Raw genomic sequence first — 23,643 nt, 5'->3', positions numbered from 1 at the left:
CGTCTAATTCTCCAAAGTACTATGCACTGAACCAAGGACTTAGAAAACTCTGGGGTGGGTCTTCAGACTCACTTCTCATGACTTGGGAGCCTCCTACCTCTCCCAAAGACATATTTAGATGCAAAGTAAAATTCACATACCCTAAGTCAACAACTCTTGGCTTATCACTCAGGAGTCTTGTCAGGCAGGAAAAAGATATATATTCTTCTTCTCTCAAGCTTATTGATTGCAGTCTGTGAATTAAACTGACAGAAGCCAGATGAACAGGAGAAAGATTTTATTTCATATGCATCTGGAATGCCATAAGAGAAAATAAATACCAACCTCAACCTCCCCCAACCCCCCCCAGCCCCGCAATAGGAAGAAAGTGAAGTCTGGGTGTTTAAATACCATTTTGACAAAGGCCATATATTTTAGGAAGTGTCATAGGAAAAGGGGGTTGGTCTTTTAGAGATAGGAAAGCAAATGTATGGAGAAAAGTTATGAAAAATCAGAAGTTCTCCTAATGACTGCTGACTGTCCCCAGTAATAAGGTTGTTCTTGTCTTCCTGTAGAAAAAAGAAGAGGAACACAGTCACAAAGGTGCATTTTGATGTGGCATTTAGGCAGAAGGGGGGGGCAAAGAACTCTTTCTCTGTTTGAGCTTTGCAATTAGCTTAGACTCAAAATAATCCTTATACCAAAGTATCATATTTTGGGTGGAATCATATTTCTGATCCCCTTCCATCTCCAGGTCAGTTTAGCGGTTCTGTTGGCCTGGCTGGACTCTATCACTCTGGACTGTGCTCACGCTGAGCGGGGGAAGCATTGGCACGCCCTGTGTTTTAGCGACTTGGATGCAGTGGCCCGGGCCCTGCTATCACTCAGCACTCTGGGCTGCCTCCTAGAACAGTAGCAGGGGCTTCTGGAGTGACAGCAGACGCATGCGAAGCCTTCTGAGGCCTAATCTTAAACACAATGCATTTACTTCTGCTGTGTTCTGGGGGTCAAAGTTACAGGGGAAGCCAAGTTAGGAGGAAAACAGATCCTCTTCCTGACCTAGAGTGGCTGCCAAGTATGACAAGGGTGGGGAAGAACATAAAACTGTAAACTTCTCACAGACTGCTTTCAGCATTCCCAAAGCAGGATCCTTGCTTTCCTAATTCAGAGTATTTGTTCAAGTTATATTCTCTACCTTAAAATTCAGTTCCTCTTCCTTTTTATGTTTTGTTGTTGGTAGTGGGGAGTAGCACTGTAGTAGCACTGTTGACCGTTGTTCATTGATTTGCTCGAGCTGGCATCAGTAACGTCTCCGTTGTGAGACTTGTTACTGTTTTTGGCATATTGAATACACCATGGGGAGCTTGCCAGGCTCTGCCCTGTGGGCGGGATACTCTCGGTAGCTTGCCGGGCTCTCTGAGAGGGGCGGAGGAATCGAACCCGGGTCAGCTGCGTGCAAGGCAAACGCCCTACAGCTGTGCTATTGCTCTAGTCCAGGTAGTGGGGGGTAGTCAAAAAAATTCAGTCTTTCCAAAACAGTCCATCTCCAAAACTAATTTTGGTTATGAAGCTCCTCCTGATTCCCTTATTATGTTTCTTTTCTTTCTTTTCTTTCTTTCTTTCTTTCTTTCTTTCTTTCTTTCTTTCTTTCTTTCTTTCTTTCTTTCTTTCTTTCTTTCTTTCTTTCTTTCTTTCTTTCTTTCTTTCTTTCTTTCTTTCTTTCTTTCTTTCTTTCTTTCTCTCTTTCTTTTCTTTCTTTCTTTCTTTCCTCCCCTCCCCCTCCCTCCCTCCCTCCCTCCCTCCGTCCCTCCCTCTCTTCTTTCTTTCTTTCTTTCTTTCTTTCTTTCTTTCTTTCTTTCTTTCTTTCTTTCTTTCTTTCTTTCTTTCTTTCTTTCTTTCTTTCTTTCTTTCTTTCTTTCCTTTACCTGGTGATGACAGGGGCTACAATTGTGCTCAGGAGTTATTCCCAGCAGTGCTCAAGGGACCATGTGGTGCTAGGGATGGATCATGCACAGCATGAGTCTGCCTGCTGAGCTCTCGGACCCTTTCCTGTTCCATTAATTATATCTTATTTTTCACTCTGAAGAGACTGAAATGCTGTCATGACTCTATGAAGTCAGCAGTGTTGAAATGTTTATGACCATAGCATAGTTGTATTCAATTGAAAACAATCTTTATCTTATCTTGGTATATAAAATTACTATGATTTAGAATGATATTTTCTATTAAATTGAATCTGCTGTGATTTTTTCATTATTTCTGCAGTTGAGGAAAGCTGGCATTCCTATTTACCTGTATAGCTTTATAGCAAGCTTACTCAGTATATGATTATCCTGACTATTACTCTCAGGTTCAGCTTTAATTCCTGTGGCCCAACGTGCACTTTTCCAAAATTATTTTTGCTTTTACTGTCTAGTATTTTAGAAGAGCTTAAATTTACCTTTATACTTAATGGCTTAGAAAATGAAGATGGTGCTGGGTTTGGACTTGATAACTGTGATTTCTGATACTGTTATTTTAAATATTTGTTGGAAAACCAGGAAAAACATATTTTTGGTTTATTGGCTTACTGCATTGCTATTAAATTCAACTTGAGTCCCATGGTGCAAGGCAACCCATATTATCTTGTGTGATATGATGCTTGAAGTCAGTATTTCTAGCACACTGGGAAACAGATGGGGGTTCTGAACTTAGGTCAGTTGTAGCCTATGCTCCAATTTAACTGTGCCAGTCTGATATTTATCATGAACTTCTAAAAAGCATGTTTATGAGAGTTTGGATAAAATTTATTCTGTAGTGGTAAGGGGGAGAATACATAGCGGTCTACGTAACTGGTAAGAATACAGTAATTTTTTTAAATGGCATCGCTAGATGATTCAAATATTTTGAGGTGGAGTGAACATTCTACTCTGGTGCCGTCTCTTGTTGAAATGCAGAAAGCCAAAAACTCAAAATGTTTAAAACCACTCACAACTCTTTGGCAATAGTGAGAATACTAATTATGTAAAGAAAAATAACAATAAGTGAACATCAAAATAAATTAAGTGTGGATTTTAGACTACACTTAATGAACATCCACATGCATTGCAGCTTGTTGGCTATGCAAGTTCTCATGCTTCATTTAAGACCTGCTAAATGATAATCTGTGTTTCCCAAGTTTCCAGATTATTCCTATAAGCATTAAAGCTGCGAAAACCCTCATCCGTACACTCTTTCAAGTTTGTGGAGGAGTCAACTCCTTATAGATACCTTTTCCGTTTGAAATATTCTCTGGCTAAATCTTTGTCTTCTCCAGCCTCACCCAGGGAGAATTGAATTCTACCTCCTAAAGTTTCAGGAGCTCTGCCTTGTCAGGGTGGCTGAGAGCATGTGTTTTGTGGTCAAGAGCAACGCCACAGAAGACGGGACTTAGGAGCATTTGTAGGCTGTTGGAAAGAAATGAACAAATAATGAAACCTGCGAAACAACTAACGAATAAAATCCCAGGTACAGAGAAAGCTCGAAGTGAGAAACTAGGAATCCTTTACACAAAGCGTGTCATTTTGTTCTCTTTAAATATCCTGCTGGCTTTGACGTTGCGACGCCCTCCCCTGTCCTCTGCGCGAAGAGCCAACACCTGGCGGAGACCAGAGCAGAGCCGCGCGGGCCCCGCCCACCGAGGCCGCCAGCTCCGTTTGTCCCCGCGCAGCTCCCATAAAAGGCGGCCCCGCCCCTCTCGGGAAGCGCGGGCGCCCGGCCCGAAAGCGCTCGCGGGTACTGCGCATGCCCAGCTGTCTTTCGGGTGCAGGGGCTTTACCTGCTTCCTGGTGGTCAAATCTGCACTCAGCTCCTTGCCATCAAAGGAGGACCCCTAGGGTTTTGAGGCCTCTTGACTCAAAGGGGGATTGATTCTATGTTAGCCAACGTGGGGCTCTAGGGAAGGTGGTGAAATGATTTTATTATTATTATTTTTTTGGTTCAAGGGCGTCATCTGTTTGCAGACACTATCTCAAACGCATTAACCGGATCCATTACATTGTTTCTGATTTGCGATTAAGGCAAAATTTTCAAGGCATGGAGCAATGCCGACTGGAGGAGCCTTAAAATAGCTGTTGGGTGTAGGCTCAGTTCGGGAGGCCACGCCCCGCTCTCGGGCCTTGTTCTCCAGCGAGGCTGCCCCAGACCTGTCCCTAACCCTCTGGAACAAGGGCCAGTGAGCTAGTGCCCAGGAGACAGGCAGGCACCCTGGAGGGGTGGCAGGAGTGAAGATAGAGCCTCTCTTTGTGGCCCCGTTAGGACAGAAGGAACATAGTTTTCCCAGAGGCGATTCCCCCAGGCAGGGAATAGATTTTGGGGGGCTGCTGATTCTCACTTGTCAGTTTTAGTAGCCCAAGTGCTATCAGTGGCAGAAAGGAGGGAAGGCCACGCTGTTGGCCCCCAGGGGCGCCCTAGGGGCTCTGAAAGGTTCTGGTGTCTTGGTCAATGCCATTTGCAGTTGCCATGTGGCTTCCCGGTGGGCTCCTGGCTTTGAGTGCTGGGACTCACAGCCAAGTGCATGCTCAGCGGAATGTATTTTACATGGGAGGGGCGGTCTTCAGAGGCGTGGTGGGGCCTTCCCCGGGGCCGTAGGGCAGACCCTAAGCCTGCTCTGCCCTACGGCCCCGGGATCAGAACGAAACTATTCAGAGCCAAGTGCACAAAAGGCGGATCCAGATCTGATTCCAGCCCACGCAGCCACATTCTCTCCTGCTCGGAAACATCGTCTCCATTTCCGTTTCTCGTTAGCCTTGCGCTGAGGGGCCCGCCCGGACCTCACGCACGTCAGACCCCCCGGGAGCAGCCGAGGGGGAACTGAAGTGGACACGGCTCCCGGGGAAGGTCCTGGGGGCTGGGTTCCCGGCGCTGCAACACCGGGGCGCTCGGCCCTCCGCGGTCCGGCTCCGAGAACTGCCCTGCCCATCTGGCCTCGGGGGTCCACGGGGCTCCTGCTCGCGCCCCCCACCGCGGCGATCCCCTGGCCGGGTCCCCTCGGCAGGGTCGCAGAGCCCGGGTCGCACCTCCAGGGCCCGCCGGCCCCGCCCCCGCCCCGATCACGCGGGCCGGGCCGCTCTGGGCATGCTCAGAGGCCCGGCAGGTGGGGCCGCCGCGGGACGCCAGGTCCGGCCCGGAGCGAGGGGCGGGGGCCCGGGAGTGGGCGGGGGCCGCCGGGTCGGTGGGAGCCTGCGCCGAGCGGCCGGAATGAGCCATGGCATCGGTCAAGGTGGCCGTGAGGGTCCGGCCCCTGAATCGCAGGTGAGTGGGGCCGCCGGGGCCCCCCTCCCCTCCCCCCGACGCACAGTCGGATGCTCCGCTGCTGCTCTCGGACCCGCGCCCCGACTGAGGGTGACAGGCAGGTTCCCGGCACCCTGGTGCCCCGGCGGTGGCCTCTGGGGACCCGGCGGCCTGCAGCACTAGGCGCTTTGCTGCCCCTTTCTCGCCGCCCCGAAGGGAACCTCAGGGGTCCGGTGAAGACACCCACAAACTTTCCCCGAGCCCATCCACTTGGCTTGTTTCCCTTTAAGATAGATCCAGGGACCACTTGGGTGAGGGGAGTGAGTGGGGGACTCGGGAGCACCGGGAGCTGTCAGGCGACCTGCTCAGTAATGCCAAGGCAGAAGTTCCGCGGCTATTAAAGTTACTTTTTGATCTCTTTAATGAAAGAAACCTTGGATTCTCCGAGAGCGAGCACTAACTTTCAATCAGTAACCGTGCAGTTCCTAACTTTAGGTTAAAGTGGTAAAACTTTTAAAAACCGGTGGAAGGAAAATATCAATGACACTTAAGTACAGGTGTTTAAAATTTGCCGATGTTAAGAGAGTTGTAAACACATTTAGAATTTAGTCTTATTATACAGTTTTTCAGAGTAACACTTCTCAGACTCACTTACTCAAAAAATAATTTAGGCTTCCTTTTCAGTGATCTCTTCATAATCAGCATCGAGCTGCTTTTGGAAGGGTTACTTTAATAAAAGGCATTATAGTTTTGTTTTTGTTTTGGGCCACACACCTGGAGGTGCTCAAGGCTTACTCCTGGCTCTGTGCTCAGGGATCACTCCTGGCAGGGCTCAAACTCCTATCAGGGGTTTCTCCGAATGCAAAGCCAAGTACCATAGGCCTTGTACTATCTCTGTGGTCTTGCACAAATAATTTCACTTTTAAGAATGAAATAGATCTAAATCAGTGTCTTTCAAGATGATAGATACAATTCTCTTTTAAAACTGACTTCTCAATCAAGTGGTGGACTTTGAATTTACCTCACTTTAAGGCTCTAAGCCTTTTCACTTTGATTCTGTCAACGTGTGAGCAGTTAGTTGCTCTTGACAGCTCACCTTGGTATCAAAAGATCATAAAATTAAAAGACTCTCCATGTTTTTTGACTCATTTGAATCTGCTTCTCTGCTGTCAAGGAGGGAATTAGTATTCTGGTTTGTAACTGCTGGGAGCCAGGAGTTTAGTGATTTTCAAGTTATTTCCAGATTACTGGGATAAATACCAGTGAGATATGGACTACCATAAATTGACAAGAAGTTTCTAAAATCCTGGGCTCTCTGGCAGGAATGTCTAGGCCTGGAGAAAGATGGCAGGAAGCATGTTCAGAAGCCATAGGAATTTTTTATTTCTGTTTTTGTTTCATGGGGAAAGGGCTGCCCTCAGTAGTGCTGGCCTGACAGTTTGGTGTTCATTCCTGATGACCCAGAGCCAGGAGCTACCAGGACCACCTCAAGGCTTACTCCTGGTGTTGTGCTCAGGGATCACTCCTGGCAGAGCTCAGGTGTGCTGGGGGTCAGCCATCGGGGCCTAACAGCAGTGTTTGGAGGCCGTGCAGTGTGAGGGATCAAACTCAGGGCCTTCCACACGCCAGGCATGTGCTTTCCTACTTGGCTGTATCCTCTCCTCAAAATGCTATGTGCCCTTGAGGACTGAGATCGGTGTATTTGTGCCCTGAGCAGAGAATGATGGTTACATCAGGATTGGGGCAAGAAGTAAAGAAGCAGCTGAGGTAGAAATGGGCAGGTGGATATGTATCCTCAGGCAGCTTCCTGGTAGAATTCATAGGATTTGGCAGTTCATAGGATGGGTAAGAAGAGGAAAAAGTTGAAGAACACATCACATTTTAGGGCCAGAGAGATAAGACATTGGGGAGGGTGCTTGACTTCATGTGGCTGACCTGGGTTTGATCCCTGGCAGAGCAAGGAATGATTCCCGAGTGTGGAAGTAAGCCCTGATCATACCAGTGACCTCCCCTGTCAACTGCTACCCCCCCCCCTCAAAAAAAAAAGATATCAACTTTGAAATGAATTAACAAAAAAGTCATTCGTTTGTCAAATTGAGTTCATTTGGTAAAGGCAGAATTGCCATCTGGGATAAACTGTGGCAAAGCATAGACAAGTCTAAGAAGGCAGCGGGAAGATCAGCTTTTATTAGCTCTGGTAGGAAATTGGAAAGGGCTGTCGGAATTAAAATTCACTGCGGATTTGCAGTGCTGGATTGTCGTTGGTGCACGTGTGGACAGCATATTCCTAGGCAGGGAGGCTTCTGACAAACCTTGTCAAGTGGCAGGTGTGTGGGACCCCTTTTCTCACTTCCCATCTCTGTTTTAAACCAAGAGTCCTTTCTTCCAGCTTAACAGGTAGAGTCAGAAAGGGTGAGTGCTGTGAAGTGCAGAGGCTTAGAGAGGGTGGACGCTGTTGCCATCTCATGTTCCTTTCAGACGCGGGACACAGGAATGGCAGGTGAAGCACATTGTTCAATGCAGAGTGAGTTTAAGTCACCAGTTGATTTGTTTGTCTTCAAAACCATGGGAACAGTTTTTTTGGTTGGTGTTTAGTAGATGGTGAGAAACATAAAAAGAGAAATACAAATGCCTTCTCTGCCCCAAAATTATTTCGCCTAAGTCAAAAGGGAAGCCATGCAAAAACAATAAAAATAGTAAGTGAAGTCACAGTACACAGTCTTAAGCTGCTTGTGAAATAATTTTCACAAAATGTTGCTAAATGGGATTCATCATTTTATATAGATTTAAGTAGAAAACATTTTTTGGAGGGACTGGAGCAATAGCACAGTGGGTAGGACGTTTGTCTTGCATGTGGCAGACCTGGTTTGATTCCTAGCATCCCATATGGTCCCCTGAGCACCGCCAGCAGTAATTCCTGAGTGCAGAGCCAGGAGTAACCCCTGAGCGTTGCTGGGTGTGACCCAAAAAGAAAAAAAAAAAACAACTTTTTTTTCTTGTGATGAAAATTCCTAGAACTAACACTGTTAATGGCTTTTAAATATCCTTACAGCAATTACTAATAATAGTCATGTTGTACGCTGCATTCCCAGTACTTATAATAACTGTGCACTCATACCTTTTGACCATTTTCCTCTTGTTCCATCTCTCCCTATTCCCAATCTCTGGTAACTACAATCTAATCTCTTTTTCTAGGAATTTCATTTGTTCTTCAGATTTTGTATATAGCTATTATCATAATACTACTTATCTTTCTCTGCCTGACTTTCTTTTTTAATTAATTTTTTTATTAGTAATCACCGTGAGGTACAGTTACAGACTTACAGCTTTTCGTGCTTGTGTTTCAGTCATAAATACTCAAGTACCCATCCCTCCACCAGTGCCTACTCTCCATTTGTTTTATGCAGCACAGTATCCTTAATGTCCTCAATTGCCAGCATGTCAAAAATGGAAGAATTTTGGGGGACCAAAGCTATGTATATAGCAGGTAGGGCATTTTTCCTTGCATTAGGCCTTGCATTAGGGCATTAGGCCATGCGGGGTTCTATCCCTGGCACTGCATATGGTCCCCTGAGCCTTCCAGGAGGTGATCTTTGAGCACAGAACCAGGAGTAAACCCTGAGCACTGTTGGGTGTGGCCCCAAACTTCCCTCCCCAAAAAAAGATGGGAGGAATTTTTTTTCTTGTGATTGAATAATATTTCATTATATATGGTAATTTTTGGTTAGTAAAGGACTGTGTATATGCTGGAGGTCCCTTTGTGATCAATCATTCTATCTGTATATAACGTGTGTGTATAAATAACCATCAGATAACAATATTACCTAATAACACATTTCTTAGTATGGATTTGTCTTAAATTATTTAATGTGCGTGTATAATTTACTTATTTTTCTATGTGTGTCAGCCAAGGATACTTAGGTTATTTCCATTCCTCAGTTATTATAAATAATGCTGCTATGAAGGTAGAGTAGAGTGCAGTTACAATTTTTTAAATGTCGATTTTTAGAGTAGAAGAGCTTTAGGTAAATAAGCAGCAATCAATAAGAAGGAAAGGCCTGAAGTGATTGCAGAGTCAAGATGGGTATGTCAGCTCTTAAAACCTGGGGCAGAGGTGGTGAGATTCTGAATTTCTAAGCAGAGCCTGAGGATTAACCAGCCAGTCACCTTTGCACGAAAACACTCAACTGCTTGGCTCAGGCCAAGATGTGATTTGTTTGCTTTTACTATCTTGTGGCTTTGGGTTATGTGGCAAAACTAGCAGTTTCAAACTTGAAAGATCCATTGTGTTGTAGGACATAATAGCAGCTACTTTTATTGAGAGTTTTCTGTGGCCCAGAAATATAAAATCTAACACTCTTTGCAATAGTCTTGGTGGGTGGAGACTGTCAGAGTATTTTATTGTTAACATAGTTAAATACAGTTACGTTTCTCAAAGTCAGCTTCTTAGGCTGTTAAAATGAGTTCTAAATTAAAAAACTGTTAGGCTTTTAAAAATCAGTAAACTCTTAGCAGAAGTTCATTCGTTCATAATTTTTATGGGGAAAAATTTAACACAATTGTCTAATTTAACATACCTTTTGGTGATCTTTTTCATTGTTCTCATGACTAGTTTTTTATTGCTGGTTTTAGTTTTCACAGTTTTATAAGATATGGAATTTTTCCTCTGAAGAGATAGCTGGATAATAATAACAATAACAATAATAATAACAATATTTGTCCTTTTGAGATGACTTCACTTTTTTGGTGTGTATGTAAGGGAGGGGGCTTGGGCCATACCTGGCTGTGCTTGTTGCGAACTTGTGGCTCTGTGCTCAGTGGTCACTCCTGGCATTGTTCAGGGGTTCACATGTAGTGCTGGTGGGGATCAAACCCAGACGGACTGTGTGCAGTGCAAGTGCCGTCACCCCAGTGCTGTCTTTCTGGGTGAAGCTCCGTGGTGATGCTTCCTTTTCCGTTGCTACTGACTCTGTCAGTGGTCACAGGGTCAGTGTTTGAGGGTACCTGGATCTGTTGCTTGGTTTCTGTTTTGGCTTCCATTTGCAAGATGGGTCAACTTGAGCAAGAGAATTTATTGTTTTGATTTTGAGTTTTGGCATTTGTAAAATGGTGATAATAATTGTGTGTATATTGTAGGTTGTAAGATAGTTTTTTTTTGCCTGGGTAATTTATTTGTTTTTCCTGCGATGCAATAAGAAACACATTTTATATGGAAACTTTATACATGTATAGAAAGTGGCTGGTGGCTGCAGTGGGTGGTGGTGTTGAGGAAATAGTGCCAAGCGCTAGAGCACAGGATTTGTGTGTAAAAGCCCTGGATTTGATCCCCAGCACCTCATGGATCTCTGAGCTCTGAGACAGAAATAGCCCCTGGCCACTCCCAGGTGTGGTCCAAGGAACAAAATAATAATCACCGTCACTGTCACCGTCATTCTGTTGCTCATTGATTTGCTCAAGTGGGCACCAGTAACGTCCCCATTGTGAGACTTGTTACTGTTTTTGACATATCGAATATGCCACGGGAAGCTTGCCAGGCTCTGCTGTGCGATCAGGATACTCTCAGTAGCTTGCCGAGCTCTCCGAGAGGGATGGAGGAATAGAACCTGGGTTGGCCACATGAAAGGCAAGGTAATAAATAATAATAATAATAATAATAATAATAATAATAATAATAATAATGAGATGTATATCTTTACTTATATGCCATCATGCTTGTGTTTTCTGGTCTGTCTTATTTTATCCTTTTTTGTCTTATAAAAAGAAATGCCATTTCTAAATTCATGAGATTTTAAGATCCTTTCGTGAATTGCAGTTGGCTGTGTGAAAAACGCTGTCTGGGTCAAAGCAGAAAATGTATATGCAGAAAGCCTGCTCTGGTGCCTGACAAACAGTGAGGAATCTGTAAGGCTTGGTTGTTAATTACTTTCAGTTTTATATTTTCCAGACTGGAACTTTTTAAGAAACAGGAATTTAGAAACGTTTTAACCTCAGATGTCTAGCCGTCGCTGTCCAGAGCCGGGGAGCAGTGTTTCTGTGTGCTTTCTCATCGGAAAGGCAGGTGCACCCCATCCCTTCCATTTTCTGACAGGTGAACCTCTCTTCCTGAGTGGTCTCTTAGCTGCCGTGTAGTGCCATGTTTATCAAAAGGAGAGAGGAGAAAAAGGGGGGTAATGCCCACAGTGTTTTAGCTGGTATTGGTATCTTTAAGCTGTATTGGATATACTTGTTTTAAGAGTAAGATAGCATGTGGGAAAAAGTTTGGAGTTCATCTTGGAACTGTGAAGGTGCCACTGCTGCTCCAGGACTAATCGGATGAGAGACACCGTAACGGGTCATAAAAGGGTTTTCTTGGCAGCAAGCTGGCACTAGCAAGATGGCAGGCTTCCATTCTCAAAGCGACTGACTTGTATATTTGGTCACAAGAAGGTTTTAACAAAGAGCAGGTGTGTCTGCAGACTGATGGGCTCCAGAACAAACCGCATCTTACTTCCTGGACTGTGCTCTGAGCACCTCATCTTATCTGCATACCCCAGCCAAGTGAGGATAAAGGCAGTACTGGTCCAACCTATCAGCCTATCAGGCAGGGGGAGAGTATGATGAGGACTAGTGACCTTGTCTAGGAGCTTGTTGTTCCTCATTTTTGGGGGCTGTTTTCAGTCTCTTGGTCCGTGATTATGATGACGACAGACATTCCTGGTACGGGTGCTGGGACGTTTCTGAGACACTGCCCTGTACCAGGCCCCTTCCTCAGCTCTTGTCCTGGGGCATTTTTCTCCTTCCATTAGCCAACTGAGGACTTATCTCCATTTCGCAGAGAACAGTGAAGACCCTCTCAAATAGGAGTGCAGACTGAGCAGATTGCAGGTATTATTAGAACCCTTTGGGCTGGTTGCCTCACTGCTGACTGAAGCCCGTGGCTCCATGGGAAGCTGGTCCAGTGCTGGAGTCGGCGCGACACAAGCTGGCCGGCTGTTTCAGAATCTGTGTGCTGTGCCGTGGAAGTGGAGCTCCGGGTTGACTCCAGTGCTGGTCTTAGATAAGAGGGGCAAATTTGAATTGAGCCCAAAGGGATATAACCAGTGCCCTTTCAGAGAGTAGAGAATAATGGGCTTTCCCAAGACTCTTCGGCTTTGGGCAGGGCCCATTCTGACTGAGCCAGCCTACCTTGGGCCACTCAGCTCTGTCCTGCCCGATTGCTGGTCTGAAACTCTCTTCTTACTTCTGTACCCTCTACTGCATGGAAGACTCAGAGGAGAGGAGGGGAGGGCCTCTCTGGCTGGCTGGTAGGAACGAGACCCCTTTTCAAGGATTTCAACTAAGTTGAGAGACAGTAGGCAGGGTGAGGAATGGTTTTATTTCCTTTTGTGATTACATACTGGGCTTTTGTTTTATTTTTAATTTTTTTTTGCTTTTTGGGTCATACCTGGCAGTGCACAGGAGTTACTCCTGGCTCTGCACTCAGGAATTACTCCTGGCGGTGCTTGGGGGACCATACGGGATGCTGGGAATCGAACCTGGGTCTGCTGTGTGCAAGGCAAACGCCCTACCTGCTGTGCTATAGCTCCAGACCCCTGGGCTTTTATTCTTGAGTTCAGTGCTGGTCAGTATGGTGGCCACTGACCACGTGTGATTACTTAATATTGAAGGGCTGGGGTATAGCTCAGTGGCAAAAGTGATTACCTGGCAAGCATGCGGCTGCAGTTTTGATCCCCTCTGCTGCCCACGTGAGCCGGGCGCAGTCTCAGTTCCATAGCAGAGCGTGCAGTCACCAGGGCGCCAACTCCTGCCAGCCATGTGGGCACCACAGCTTAGAATGTGACCCTCAGTGAGCACATAGGGGAGCACAAGTAAAAGAGTGTGACCCGGACAAGCTCTACAATTAAGTGTGTGTGTGTGTGTGTGTGTGTGTGTGTGTGTGTTATCCCCAATCATCACAGCAACAGTAACAACAAAATGGGGGACTGTAGCACTGTAGCACTGTCGTCCCATTGTTCATCGATTTGCTCGCGCGGGCACCAGTAATGCCTGGCAAGCTACCTGTGACGTATTTGATATGCCAAAAACGGTAACAACAACATAACTAGTATTAAATAAAAAATAGAGTAAATCCGGGCCGTAGTGGCAGTACATGAGGTGAAACACTGACCTTCCACAAGACTGACCCCGGTTCTGTCCACAGCACTAGATATGGCCTCTTGAACGTTGTCAGGACTTACCTCTAAGCACAGTCAGGAGTAGCCCCTGAACACTGTAGGATGTGGCCTTCAACCCCCAAAATAGAATTATTCGTTGCACGGTCACATCTCACAGATTCAGTAGCCTTATATTGAGCAGTGCAGCTGTCAAGTGTGTTCCGGGAAGTTCTGTTGGGCCATAGGACTGAATTGGGTTTGGATCTGCGACTTGCTCAGTTTGTGTCCTGGCATTTTACTGCTCGAGTTTTAGTTTTTCCACTGTCAATAAAGTGGAGATTTTCCCAAGATAGATATTGGCTGTTATGGTGGTTCTAAAATAGGATGCCATTTGCCAATTAGTGTTTTCAGAAGTTTGATCTGATAGCAGTGTAGGGAAATAATATTATTATCCTCAGGAACAATGAACACTTATTTATAATTCACTGCATACTGTGCCAAGAGTCTTTATGTACTAATGATCATTGACTTCCCTGCCTTGCTCTGTGATGCAGGATCCTGAGACCAAAGATGTCTGTCTTTTCTTTTTTTTTTTAATTTTTAAAATTTTTTTTTAAATTTTATCACCATGTGGAAAGTTACAGAGTTCTCACGTTTATGTCTCAGTTATACCATATTCAAACACCATCCCTTCACCAGTACCCATATTCCACCACCCAAATCCCCGGTATACCCCCTACCCCCACCCCAACTGTATAACTGATGAATTTCACTTCATTTTCTCTTCACCTTGATTATGTTCCATATTTCAACACAAAACTCACTATTGTTGTGGGAGTTATACCCCCAAACAAGATAACCCTAATAAGGAAGCATTTGATAATTAGTTTTCCATTAAAAGATTGTATGTTTTCAGGTTTAAGAAAAGGTTGCGCGGCTGCGTTATCAGCCGCGCGGCTCGGATGTGTCCCAGTCCCGAATCCTGGAGCCGTGTTAGTTGCTGCTCAGTGTCACCAGGGCTCCATCTGGAGAAGGTGTGCTGGCGGCACCTCCTCCTTCCGGCCCCCCGGTGTTGCTGGCCCCAGTTCGGGTCTGGAGCATTTTCCGGGCCGCGTTCCTCACCAGAATGCCTCTGTCTGTCTTTTCTAAGGGGAGGCCTTTTCAGGAAGATCATTAAGTATGACCAGGGCCAGACACTTAGCAAAGGGGCCTTTCACGTTGCCCACCCTGGATATATCCAGCATCTGTCAGAGCAACCCTAAGCACAGAGTTTGGAGTAGCCCCTATGCGCTGCCAGGTGTGGCCCAACCAGTCTGACCCATGATGATCTGACTTGGGGCCAGATTGGAGTTGTAATAGGAAAGGGCAAAATCAGGGATAAAACTTGTAGAGATTGTACCTGAAGAGATTTTGCCTGCATTTTGGCTGTGGTAATAATATGTGCTGGCAAAACATGTGTGCTGTGCAGCAAAGAGTGCTTAAGAGACAAATCACAAGTCTCTCATGCTCTCTTATCTCCACAAGCCAGAGAAAATTCCTCATATACTTTGATGCTCTTGAACTGAGTCCTTTGAAATTAAATGAAGTTTTAAAATCTTTGGTGTTTCTTTTCCTTCCTTGATTTTTATTGCACTGATTAGGGCTCACATACCAGCCTGCTTGTTCTCTCACACGGGCTGTGCTCCTTTATTTGTGGTGCATGCCCAAAGGGGTTGGACTCTATATTTATTTAATTCTTTTTGTTTTGGGGCCATACTTGTTCCTGGCTCTGCACTCAGGGGTCACTCCTGACTGGCTCAGGGAACTGTATCTGGTGCTAGGGGTGGAGTTCTGGTCACGTGGAAGGCAGATACCTTGCTTGGTGTACTGTCGCTCTGGCTCATTGCAGAAGACATCTTGAAGACTATTCAGCAGGGCATAGAGTGGTGAAGAGTCACAGATACTTCACTGTTTGGGACTCAGGAATTAGAAGAATGACCTTTTCCAAGCTCAGCGTGCTAGGGTTGAGTTGGCCAGAATGGAGGGTCATGGTAGTGAGACGGTGTAGGCCTGGGTGCTGGGAAGATCCAGGTAGTAGGAACGAGGCCAGTTATCATCCTAGTGCATGAGTGTTTGGGGTGAGCCTCTTGAAGGAGAAAGTGGATGTGTTAAAAGTGAACGTTTTCTCCAAGGAAGACCACAGGAAAGAAAGAAGGGGAGCGGGGTTGGATTGGTGGTGTTAGGATATGGCATAACCTGGCGTAGGAGGGAAGCTTTTCAGCATGCACCCTGAGGAATGTGGGCAAGTTGAGCGCTATATGGAACATACTTTGAGAATTGAGATTCTTTTAGTGGGATTTGTGAAGTCAGCTGTTTTCTACTAAGATTTGGTCTGTTTACCTTTTCTTTTTTAACATATATAAAAATAATATTTCCCCCATGATATATTATATATCTATATATTATATATATTATATATCATATAATCACAATGCTTCAAATTTAAATTTAGATGTTACATGGAAGACAAATACCTTAGTTGACAAATATGTATATTTAAATCTGAAGCATCATGATAATATATATAAGTTAATATAGATATATAATTAAATATCACAATTAAATGTATGTATGTATTTAAATTTGAAGCATCATGATTTACAATAATATTAATGGTAGGGTTTCATACATAGTGTTCTATCATCACACCCTGTACCAGAATGTCCACTTCCCTCCACCATTGTCTCAGCGTTCCTACCTCTTCATACTTCCCCTACCCTTGGTAAATGCAGTTCCATAAACCAGTTCTCAGGTTCTGGTATCTTTGGCTGTTTGGTATTCCCCGTATCTCTTTGTATTCCAGGTGTGGCAGAAATAATTGTGTCTGTCTCTCTCATTCTGGCTGACTTCACTCTGCCTGATATTCTCAGATCCATTCATGTAGTGACCAGTTGCTTGATTTCATCTTTTCTTATAGGCGAGTAGTATTCTACTGTGCGTATGTACCCTGGTTTCTTTATCTAGTCATCTGTGCTTGAACACTTGAGTTGTTTGCAGATGTTGGTCTTTTTAATTCTCATTTCTTGGAAGGGCATTGTCAAAGTTTTTCAGAAGTGCTCATGATATGTTGACTCTTGTGTGTTGTGTATTTTGTGTTTCAAAAACTTCTCAGTTTTACTTTCTAAATAGCATAACTGTGAATCAAGATTTTGACACTGTTAATAAAACTTTTTTGGGCTCTCAGTAGTTTTGAAGCATGGCAAATGCTCCCTAAGCCATGGTAGTTGAGAATTGCAGCTGCAAATGATACTACTGCAGTTTTCGAGGAGAGTTGATGGGAGGGTATGGGGAGAATATCCAGTACATTTTCAGGGTAGTAGCTGGAGCAATAGCACAGCTGGTAGGGCATTTACCTTGCACATGGCTGGCCTGGGTTTGATTCCTCTGTCCCTCTCGGAGAGCCTGGCAAGCTACTGAGAGTATCCCACCTGCATGGCAGAGCCTGGCAGGCTACTCGTGGCATATTCCATATGCCAAAAACAGTAACAACAAGTCTCACAATGGAGATGTTACTGGTGCCCGCTCGAGCAAATGGATGGACAATGGGATGACAGTGCTGCAGTGCTACAGCCCTTCAGTGCCTGGTAGCTGCTGCTTGCTTTTTAGAATCACTCGTCAGCCAACAGTTCTAAAGGCGGAGGAGAGGCAGCAACTGTGTAGAGAGGAAGGGAGAAAAGGAGACCAGTGCACTGTCAGACTAAGTAGGGCAGAGAGTGTGCCTGCAGCTGTGGGGTTCCCTGCCTCAAGACTGGAGCCGGCTGGCCAGGCTGGCGTTGTCTCCTGGTTCCAGCAGGACCTGTTTCAGTTGAGGGTTGTGTGTGGGTGCCTTGGGTGCTGCAAGCTGGGAGGGGAGGGCAGAGGTGTGGCTCCTTGGTTGGTCCTTTCAGTTAATGGTGGCATTCATGGAAGGGGAGAATGAGTTCCTGTTCATGAGTGTCCCTTGGTTTCTGTCGTAAAATCTTGCCAGCTTCCCTTATTCCTCGGATGAAGCCGATGGCTTGGCCAAGCCAGTGAGCACAGAAGCATACTGGTTTCCTCTTGTTTTCCAGAAGACGGAAAGAAGACAGTTGGGAGGAGGGAGGAGAAGGGAGGTGCGGTGCGGGGGAAGGAGGGCTGTCTAGGAAGAGGCATGGTTTCTTTGTGGGAGAAACATGTGGGGAGGTGGGTAGCTGGAAACTTGAAGCAAGTGACCGATGCAATTTCCAGACCCCAAATTAAACCAAATCCTAATGTGCACACAGCCCTATAAGGCAAGAATACTGGTAGGTTGTGGGGGAAGGGAGTGCTCTTCTGTGGAATAGGGTATTTAGTGACCATAATTTTGGTATTAAACTTGGGTTTATTTGTTGGGAGTAGGGGAGAAAGATTTGCATTCTTGTCTGTTTAGAATAGCCAGTTCACCATCTCACACCAGAGAGACCGGCACTCATCACAAAGAACAAAAACAGCCAGGGTTGGAGTGGATGTGGGAAAAGGAATCCTCATTCATGGCTGATGGCAATGTTGACTGGCCCAGCTTTTTAGAACACAATGTGGACATTCCACAAAAATCTAGGATAACATTTACTGATACTGATACCTGCATGGACATGGAGAGTGTCATCCTGAATGGAATGAGTCAGAGGGAGAGGGACACACAGAATGACCACACTCATTTGCAAGGCATAAAGAAACATAGTAGGAGAATCATACACAGAGATACTACGAATGAAGGCCAGGAGGACTGGTCCTTAGTAGAAAGCTTGCCCTAATTGTCAGGCAGTTAAGGTTAGAGAAGGGACCACAGTGACAATGATAGTGGGAAGTGGTCAGTCTGGACAAGAACTGGGTGCTGAAAGGAGGCAAGTGATATGCATGAAACCCTTTACCAATGTTGAAAACCACAGTGCCTAAAAAAAGAATAAAGAAAAAGAAAATGTCTGTCATAGAGGCTGGCTGGGGAGAGAGACTGGGGACTTGGTGCAGAGAAGTGGGCACTGATGAAGGGAGGGGTGCTCAAAATTGTACAACTGAAACTCAATCATAAACAACTTGTAACTTTGTATCTCACAGTGATTCAATTAAAAAGGTGAAAAAAAAAGCCAACTGTTCTGGAGACTCCACTCACAGGCCAGAAGTTGGCTTTATTTTACACATATTCGCAGCATGGTTGGGTTTCTAAATCCTTTCTGAATGGCCTATTAGGAAATCAGTTTGGAACCCGGTTGCACTCTGGTCAAAGCTGGTTTCGAGACAGAACATATGTCAGTTGCACCGAGGGCCTGAGGAAAATGCCATGTTGTCTGAGGACGAGGGCTGTGGCTTCACTTTGCAGCCTTTTGTTCAGTCCAGCTGGGAGCCAGTCAGGGGCGTGACCCTCGCAGGAAGCAGTCATTGTTCCTGGATGCAGCCCACTCGGTCACATCCAGGACAGAGCTTACCGTCCACAGTCCCTCTGACCTCAGCACTTGGAGTTCTTCCTGTGTCCACTCCCAGGGACATTCTTTATTGCTCCCAGTCCAGGCGAAGGGCTGTCTCTGTAAGTCGCAGTTTCCTTATAGAGTCTTCAAAGAAATTTTAGCAGCATCTAAAGAATTTACAGTTGAAGTAAGAGAGTTAGTGCTTTCTTTTCACTCTAAAGGTGTGGATAGTAATTTTTGTAATTTGTAATAGTAATTTTTGCCAGTGATTTCTATTTCTAGCCATTAACATTCACATTCTAGAAACTGATTATTGAATTTCACTCTCTTTTTGGAGGGGAAGGGGAGTTTGGACCACTGGCAGTGGTGTGCACGGGGGCTGCTTACCCTGCTTTGTGCTCAGATATCATTCCGGGTAGTTCTGAGGGAAGAGCATGTAGTGTGGGGGATCCAGCAAGGGTCAGTTGGGTACAAGGCAAGCACCTTAGCCTTGAAACTATCTCTCTGTCCCTAAGTTCATTCCTTTTTTTTTTTTTTTTAAATTACAGTTTTTATTTGGAGGTTTTGAAGGGAAGAAGAGAGAGAGAGAGTGGATAATAATGTGCTCAAGAGAGAACCTGGGCTCCTCCAAGGGCAGAGAGAAAGCCCTTACACACATCCCAACATTAGGCATGAAAGCATGCAAGTACACATCTCAAGAGGGGAGTTGCGGTGACACATGTGCTCAGGTACCACATGTGCTCGGCCACGTGGGCGCAAGCAGCACATGGGCTCAGGCAGCATATGTGCCCTAAGTTCATTCTTAACAAAATCTGTCCGAGTGAAAATTGTTCCTTTTTGTAGATGAGAAAACTGGGGACCAGAGGATTAGATCTTGGCTCAAATATGACTCCTTCAGTCTTTATCAGGTTTTTCTGGTACCTGGCATTTGCCATTGTCTGAATTTATGTGCATCCAAGCATACACATGAATTGGTTTTGTTTGTTTGACTTATTCTGTCCTTGCGTGTGAATTCCCCAGGAGCCAGTATTCTTGTTGGTCTTGTTCACGGCTGTTTCTCCAGCTCAGAACTCTGCATCACTTTGGTGGATACTCAGAGAAGATTTGTTGGGTTAATAACCACCTCAACTCCCCCCACCCCTTTCGTCTTTCAGTTTGTGAGTGATTGTTAGGACTCTGCAGCCCAGCATCTGAAGGATGTCTCCTTATTCCTGTGAAGGAGGGAAAGGGAATACCAGTATGTTTGTGTTGGTGGGGGAGAGGAGGGAGTAGGCTGAGGAAGAACCAGGGTAGGAATGTCAGTTTGGGACTGAGACTGTCAGTGGTAGAGCACTTGCCTTGTGTGTGTGAAGCCCTTGGTCGTCTATACTTCTCTGTAGCCCCTTCAAACGTTCCAAGGAGCCACGGGTGAAAATTGCATAAATGGGGCTACTGGTGATTACTGCATAGGGCTGTGGACTTAAAAATGTGAACCACAATAGAACATTTATCAGGCTATTTCATAGTTTCTACTCTCTTTTGTGAAAAGATGGTTTTGCCTGTTAAATCTGCTTTATAATCTGTAGTTTGGCAAGTACCAGTTTAGGGTGAGATAATATGGTAGGTGGGTAAGGCTCTCAGATTGCCTGCGACAGACCAGAAGGGAGCCTCAAGAGTAGAGCCTGGAGTAAGCCCTGAGCACTACTGGGGCACCCCCAAACATAAACAGACAAACAGAAATACCCACACCAGTTCAGTTTGTTGACTTTAAATGAATCACTGTCATTGATATTATTTGCAGTGCAAGGGTTGGAGCAAGGCCTGGCCCCTATAGGGCATATGCCCAGTCTCTCCTCAGCCACCTTCTCAGCATGCAACTTTGTTTCCTGAGCAGAAGCTGTAAAATCTGCTTTTGATACATGAGAGTATGTTGTAATTAGAACAGCATTAGAGTAACAGTTGGTCCTCTTTTGGGGTAGGAGTTGGGTAGGAGTCGGGCCCTCGCCCTAAGACAAATAAAGGTTGGGATGAGAACTTTCAACTTGTGAGAGTCTGGGATGCCTTCTCTCCTGAGCTCGCTTTCTTGAGACCTGTGGCCTCACAGACTATCGCCCGATGCCCCTGCTGGTTCTTATTTTCAGAGTTTTATTAAAAGGGTTAAAGCTATCTCCGTGATGCTGCCTGGGAATTCTGCTTGGGGCTAAGGTGAATCATTTCGTGAGCTCCCTCTGAGTGGAACTCCAGTTTCCTCAGAGAGTTTTCAAGGAAAAAACTGAACCAAGGCCATGGAGACCAGCTCAAAAAGTGAAAGAAAAGTTCAACAGCAAACCTTTTAGAAATAGATTTTGTTGTTTTTGTTTTCCTAAAGTTAGTTTTTACGTGCCTACAACTTTGGCTTTGTTAGCTAGAAGGGCAATCCTGAGAAAAATGCCACTAATCCTGGGTTGGTGCTCAGATAAAACCCAATTTAGGGGGATTAGTTAAACTACCTTAAGAAAAACAAGGTTTATTTTCATATAGTTATGAAAAGTTAGGAAAACAGTGCACTGTTTTCATGTGTGTCCTCTAGTGACTTTCCCCGATGTTATTCTCTATATTATGTCTATATAGTATATATAGTATTAATATTTATATAATATTATTTATGTAATCCATTTTTATAATATAATGTACGCATATGAATGTATAACATACATATTATAGATGCATATATATGGTATATAATTTATATTATCTATAGTATATCTATATTACTTTGGAATAATTAAAAGCCAGGAAAGTAATAATGGTGCTGATATTTTTGTATTTTTTTGCTAAATTTTTGGCAATACCCAGCTGTGCTCAGGGCTTGCTCTTGGCTCTGCTCAGGTATCAGTCTTTGTGTGGCTTGGGGGGACCATATGTGGTCCGATAGGGGATCGATTAGTCACAGACAAGCTGAACACTTTAACCTCTATGCTTTGTCTTTAGCCCCTGATTATGAATTATTAGCTGATCTGACACATTCAGATTTCTCAGATCACATCAATCATGTCTTGTCTGTCTGGCCTCAGTTGTAGGAAATGGTCACACATTAGGGTCGGGGCATAGACTTGAGTATGTGCCTACCCCTTGTTCCATCTCAATACCTAGTGACCCTCCACACCAGCCAGTATAGCCGAGAGGCCTGCAGTACATTCGAGGGCCCAGCTGTTGAACTGTCTCGCTTGGCTAAGCTGGCTGGGACTGGCTTCCGGACACTCTCGGCCCTGCCTAGGATGCCTCCCACTGAAATAAATGACCACACAGTACATTTAGTCATCATATAAAATGTCTCATTCTTAAGCTTTTCTGGCTATTCAGACCAGCTTTACCCTTTAAGGGTAAGAACAGGTACATTGCTTCTCTGATCATTCCCTCCACTTTGAAGGTTGAATTATGTCTTCTGGTGTCCTTTATTGGACTGTAGATAGGTACTTTATCTTGGGGGTTGGAGAGGGAGTATAGAGAGGATAAGGCACTTGCCTTGTACAAGGCCAACCTGTATTCAATTCCCAACACCTCATCCCAAATCCTCATACCCCACCAGGAATGATTCCTGAGCACAGAACCAGGAGTAAGCCTTGAACACTGCTGGGTGTCATCCCCAACATCAAGGAAAAAGAAAATGTTCGTTTGCATGGAAAATCTTGAATCCCTGATGGGGTTAGAGTAGGTGGGAGGAAGGCAGAAGTTAGTGGTTTTTCAAGGATTGTCTTAGGCAAGGATTGTCTATAGAAGTGGTTTTGGACCGCCAGTCCACAGACAGGTGCTGCTGTGCGGGTGTAGACAGTTGAGCAATGTTGTCTTTTGCCTTGACTCTAGGGGCTGGTTTTCAGAGCAGATGCTTGTCCCCTGTTGTATAAAGGACAGAGTGCTGATCTCTAGTACAGGCAGCACAAGTGGACTGCCAGGAGAGCCTGCAACAATGTAGGAACCCTAGCGCAGAGGAGAGGGTAAGAGCAGCAGATTCCAGCTTCAGAGTCAGAGTGATCAGTGGGGTGTTAGCTTCTGTACCAAATCTGCCCCCACATTTTACTGGCTTAGCCCCAAAGTTAACAAAATATTTTTTTTTCCTGTCATAAGCAGGTCATGGTTGTTCCCCGTTGTCTGCCTTTGAACTCCCGGAACCTCCTCTCCTAGCCAATAGGAAGGAGATAGAACATGGGGAAGGTTCTTTCGCTTCTAGGTGGCCTTGGGGTGGAAGAGACACATTGGCGGTGTACAACTTCCATGGTTAACTGCAGGACATTAGAAAGGGTTAGGTGACTGTACCTACTGATGGTAAAAGCGTTTTATAGTGTCAGTTTGTACAAGAAAGGGGAAAGAAGTTAGCTATTCCTATGGTGCCTGTATTCAAAGCAATGGCTTTTGCCATTCCTACTAGTGATGCCATTCAGAACCTCTGCACTCATATTCCATCTCCTGCAGGTGTGAAAACCCGGATATCCATGTCTTCCTTACTTCTTTAGGATTTTTGCTCAGTTGTCTATTTTTAGTCACATCGTGGATAGTCACTTCCCCCACCTGTTGCATTTTCTGTCCCCATTCCATTTTTGCTTTTCACAATGCTTATCATTATTTGGCCTACTATGTAGTTTCCTTAAGGTTTATTGTCTAAATCTCTCCACAAGGACATTTCTGCCTTGTCTTTGGATGTAATATTTTTCTTGTGCTTGCACATACCAAATGTTCAGGTATTTTATAGAAAATGTAAACCTGTGCTGTTAAGCTTCCCCAAATACCAAAGGTTGGCAGGGATTCTAGCTACAACAAGCAGACAGATTACTGTGCAAGCCAAACACGGGTCTGTGGGGGTGGCTATTAAGAGGCTGCCTTGGCTGGTG

At 45.0% G+C, this 23,643-nt stretch overlaps 1 protein-coding gene across 2 annotated transcripts in view; it reads left to right on the top strand.

Annotated features, from left to right (window-relative positions):
* Positions 1–4,762: 4,762 nt before the first annotated feature.
* Positions 4,763–23,643, top strand: part of KIF16B (kinesin family member 16B) — a 324,792-nt gene continuing 305,911 nt past the window's right edge. For both annotated transcript variants that reach the window (XM_004610913.3, XM_055133099.1), the window contains exon 1: positions 4,763–5,250. In XM_004610913.3, coding sequence (XP_004610970.2) covers positions 5,204–5,250 — 47 coding nt within the window. In that variant the 5' untranslated portion in view covers positions 4,763–5,203. The remainder of the gene's footprint in view (positions 5,251–23,643) is intronic.

The sequence above is a fragment of the Sorex araneus genome, chromosome 3 (genome assembly GCF_027595985.1).
Source record: "Sorex araneus isolate mSorAra2 chromosome 3, mSorAra2.pri, whole genome shotgun sequence".
Classification (NCBI taxonomy): domain Eukaryota; kingdom Metazoa; phylum Chordata; class Mammalia; order Eulipotyphla; family Soricidae; genus Sorex; species Sorex araneus.
The sequence above is the reverse complement of the archived record's forward strand: the minus strand, read 5'-3'. Positions and strand labels throughout refer to the sequence as shown.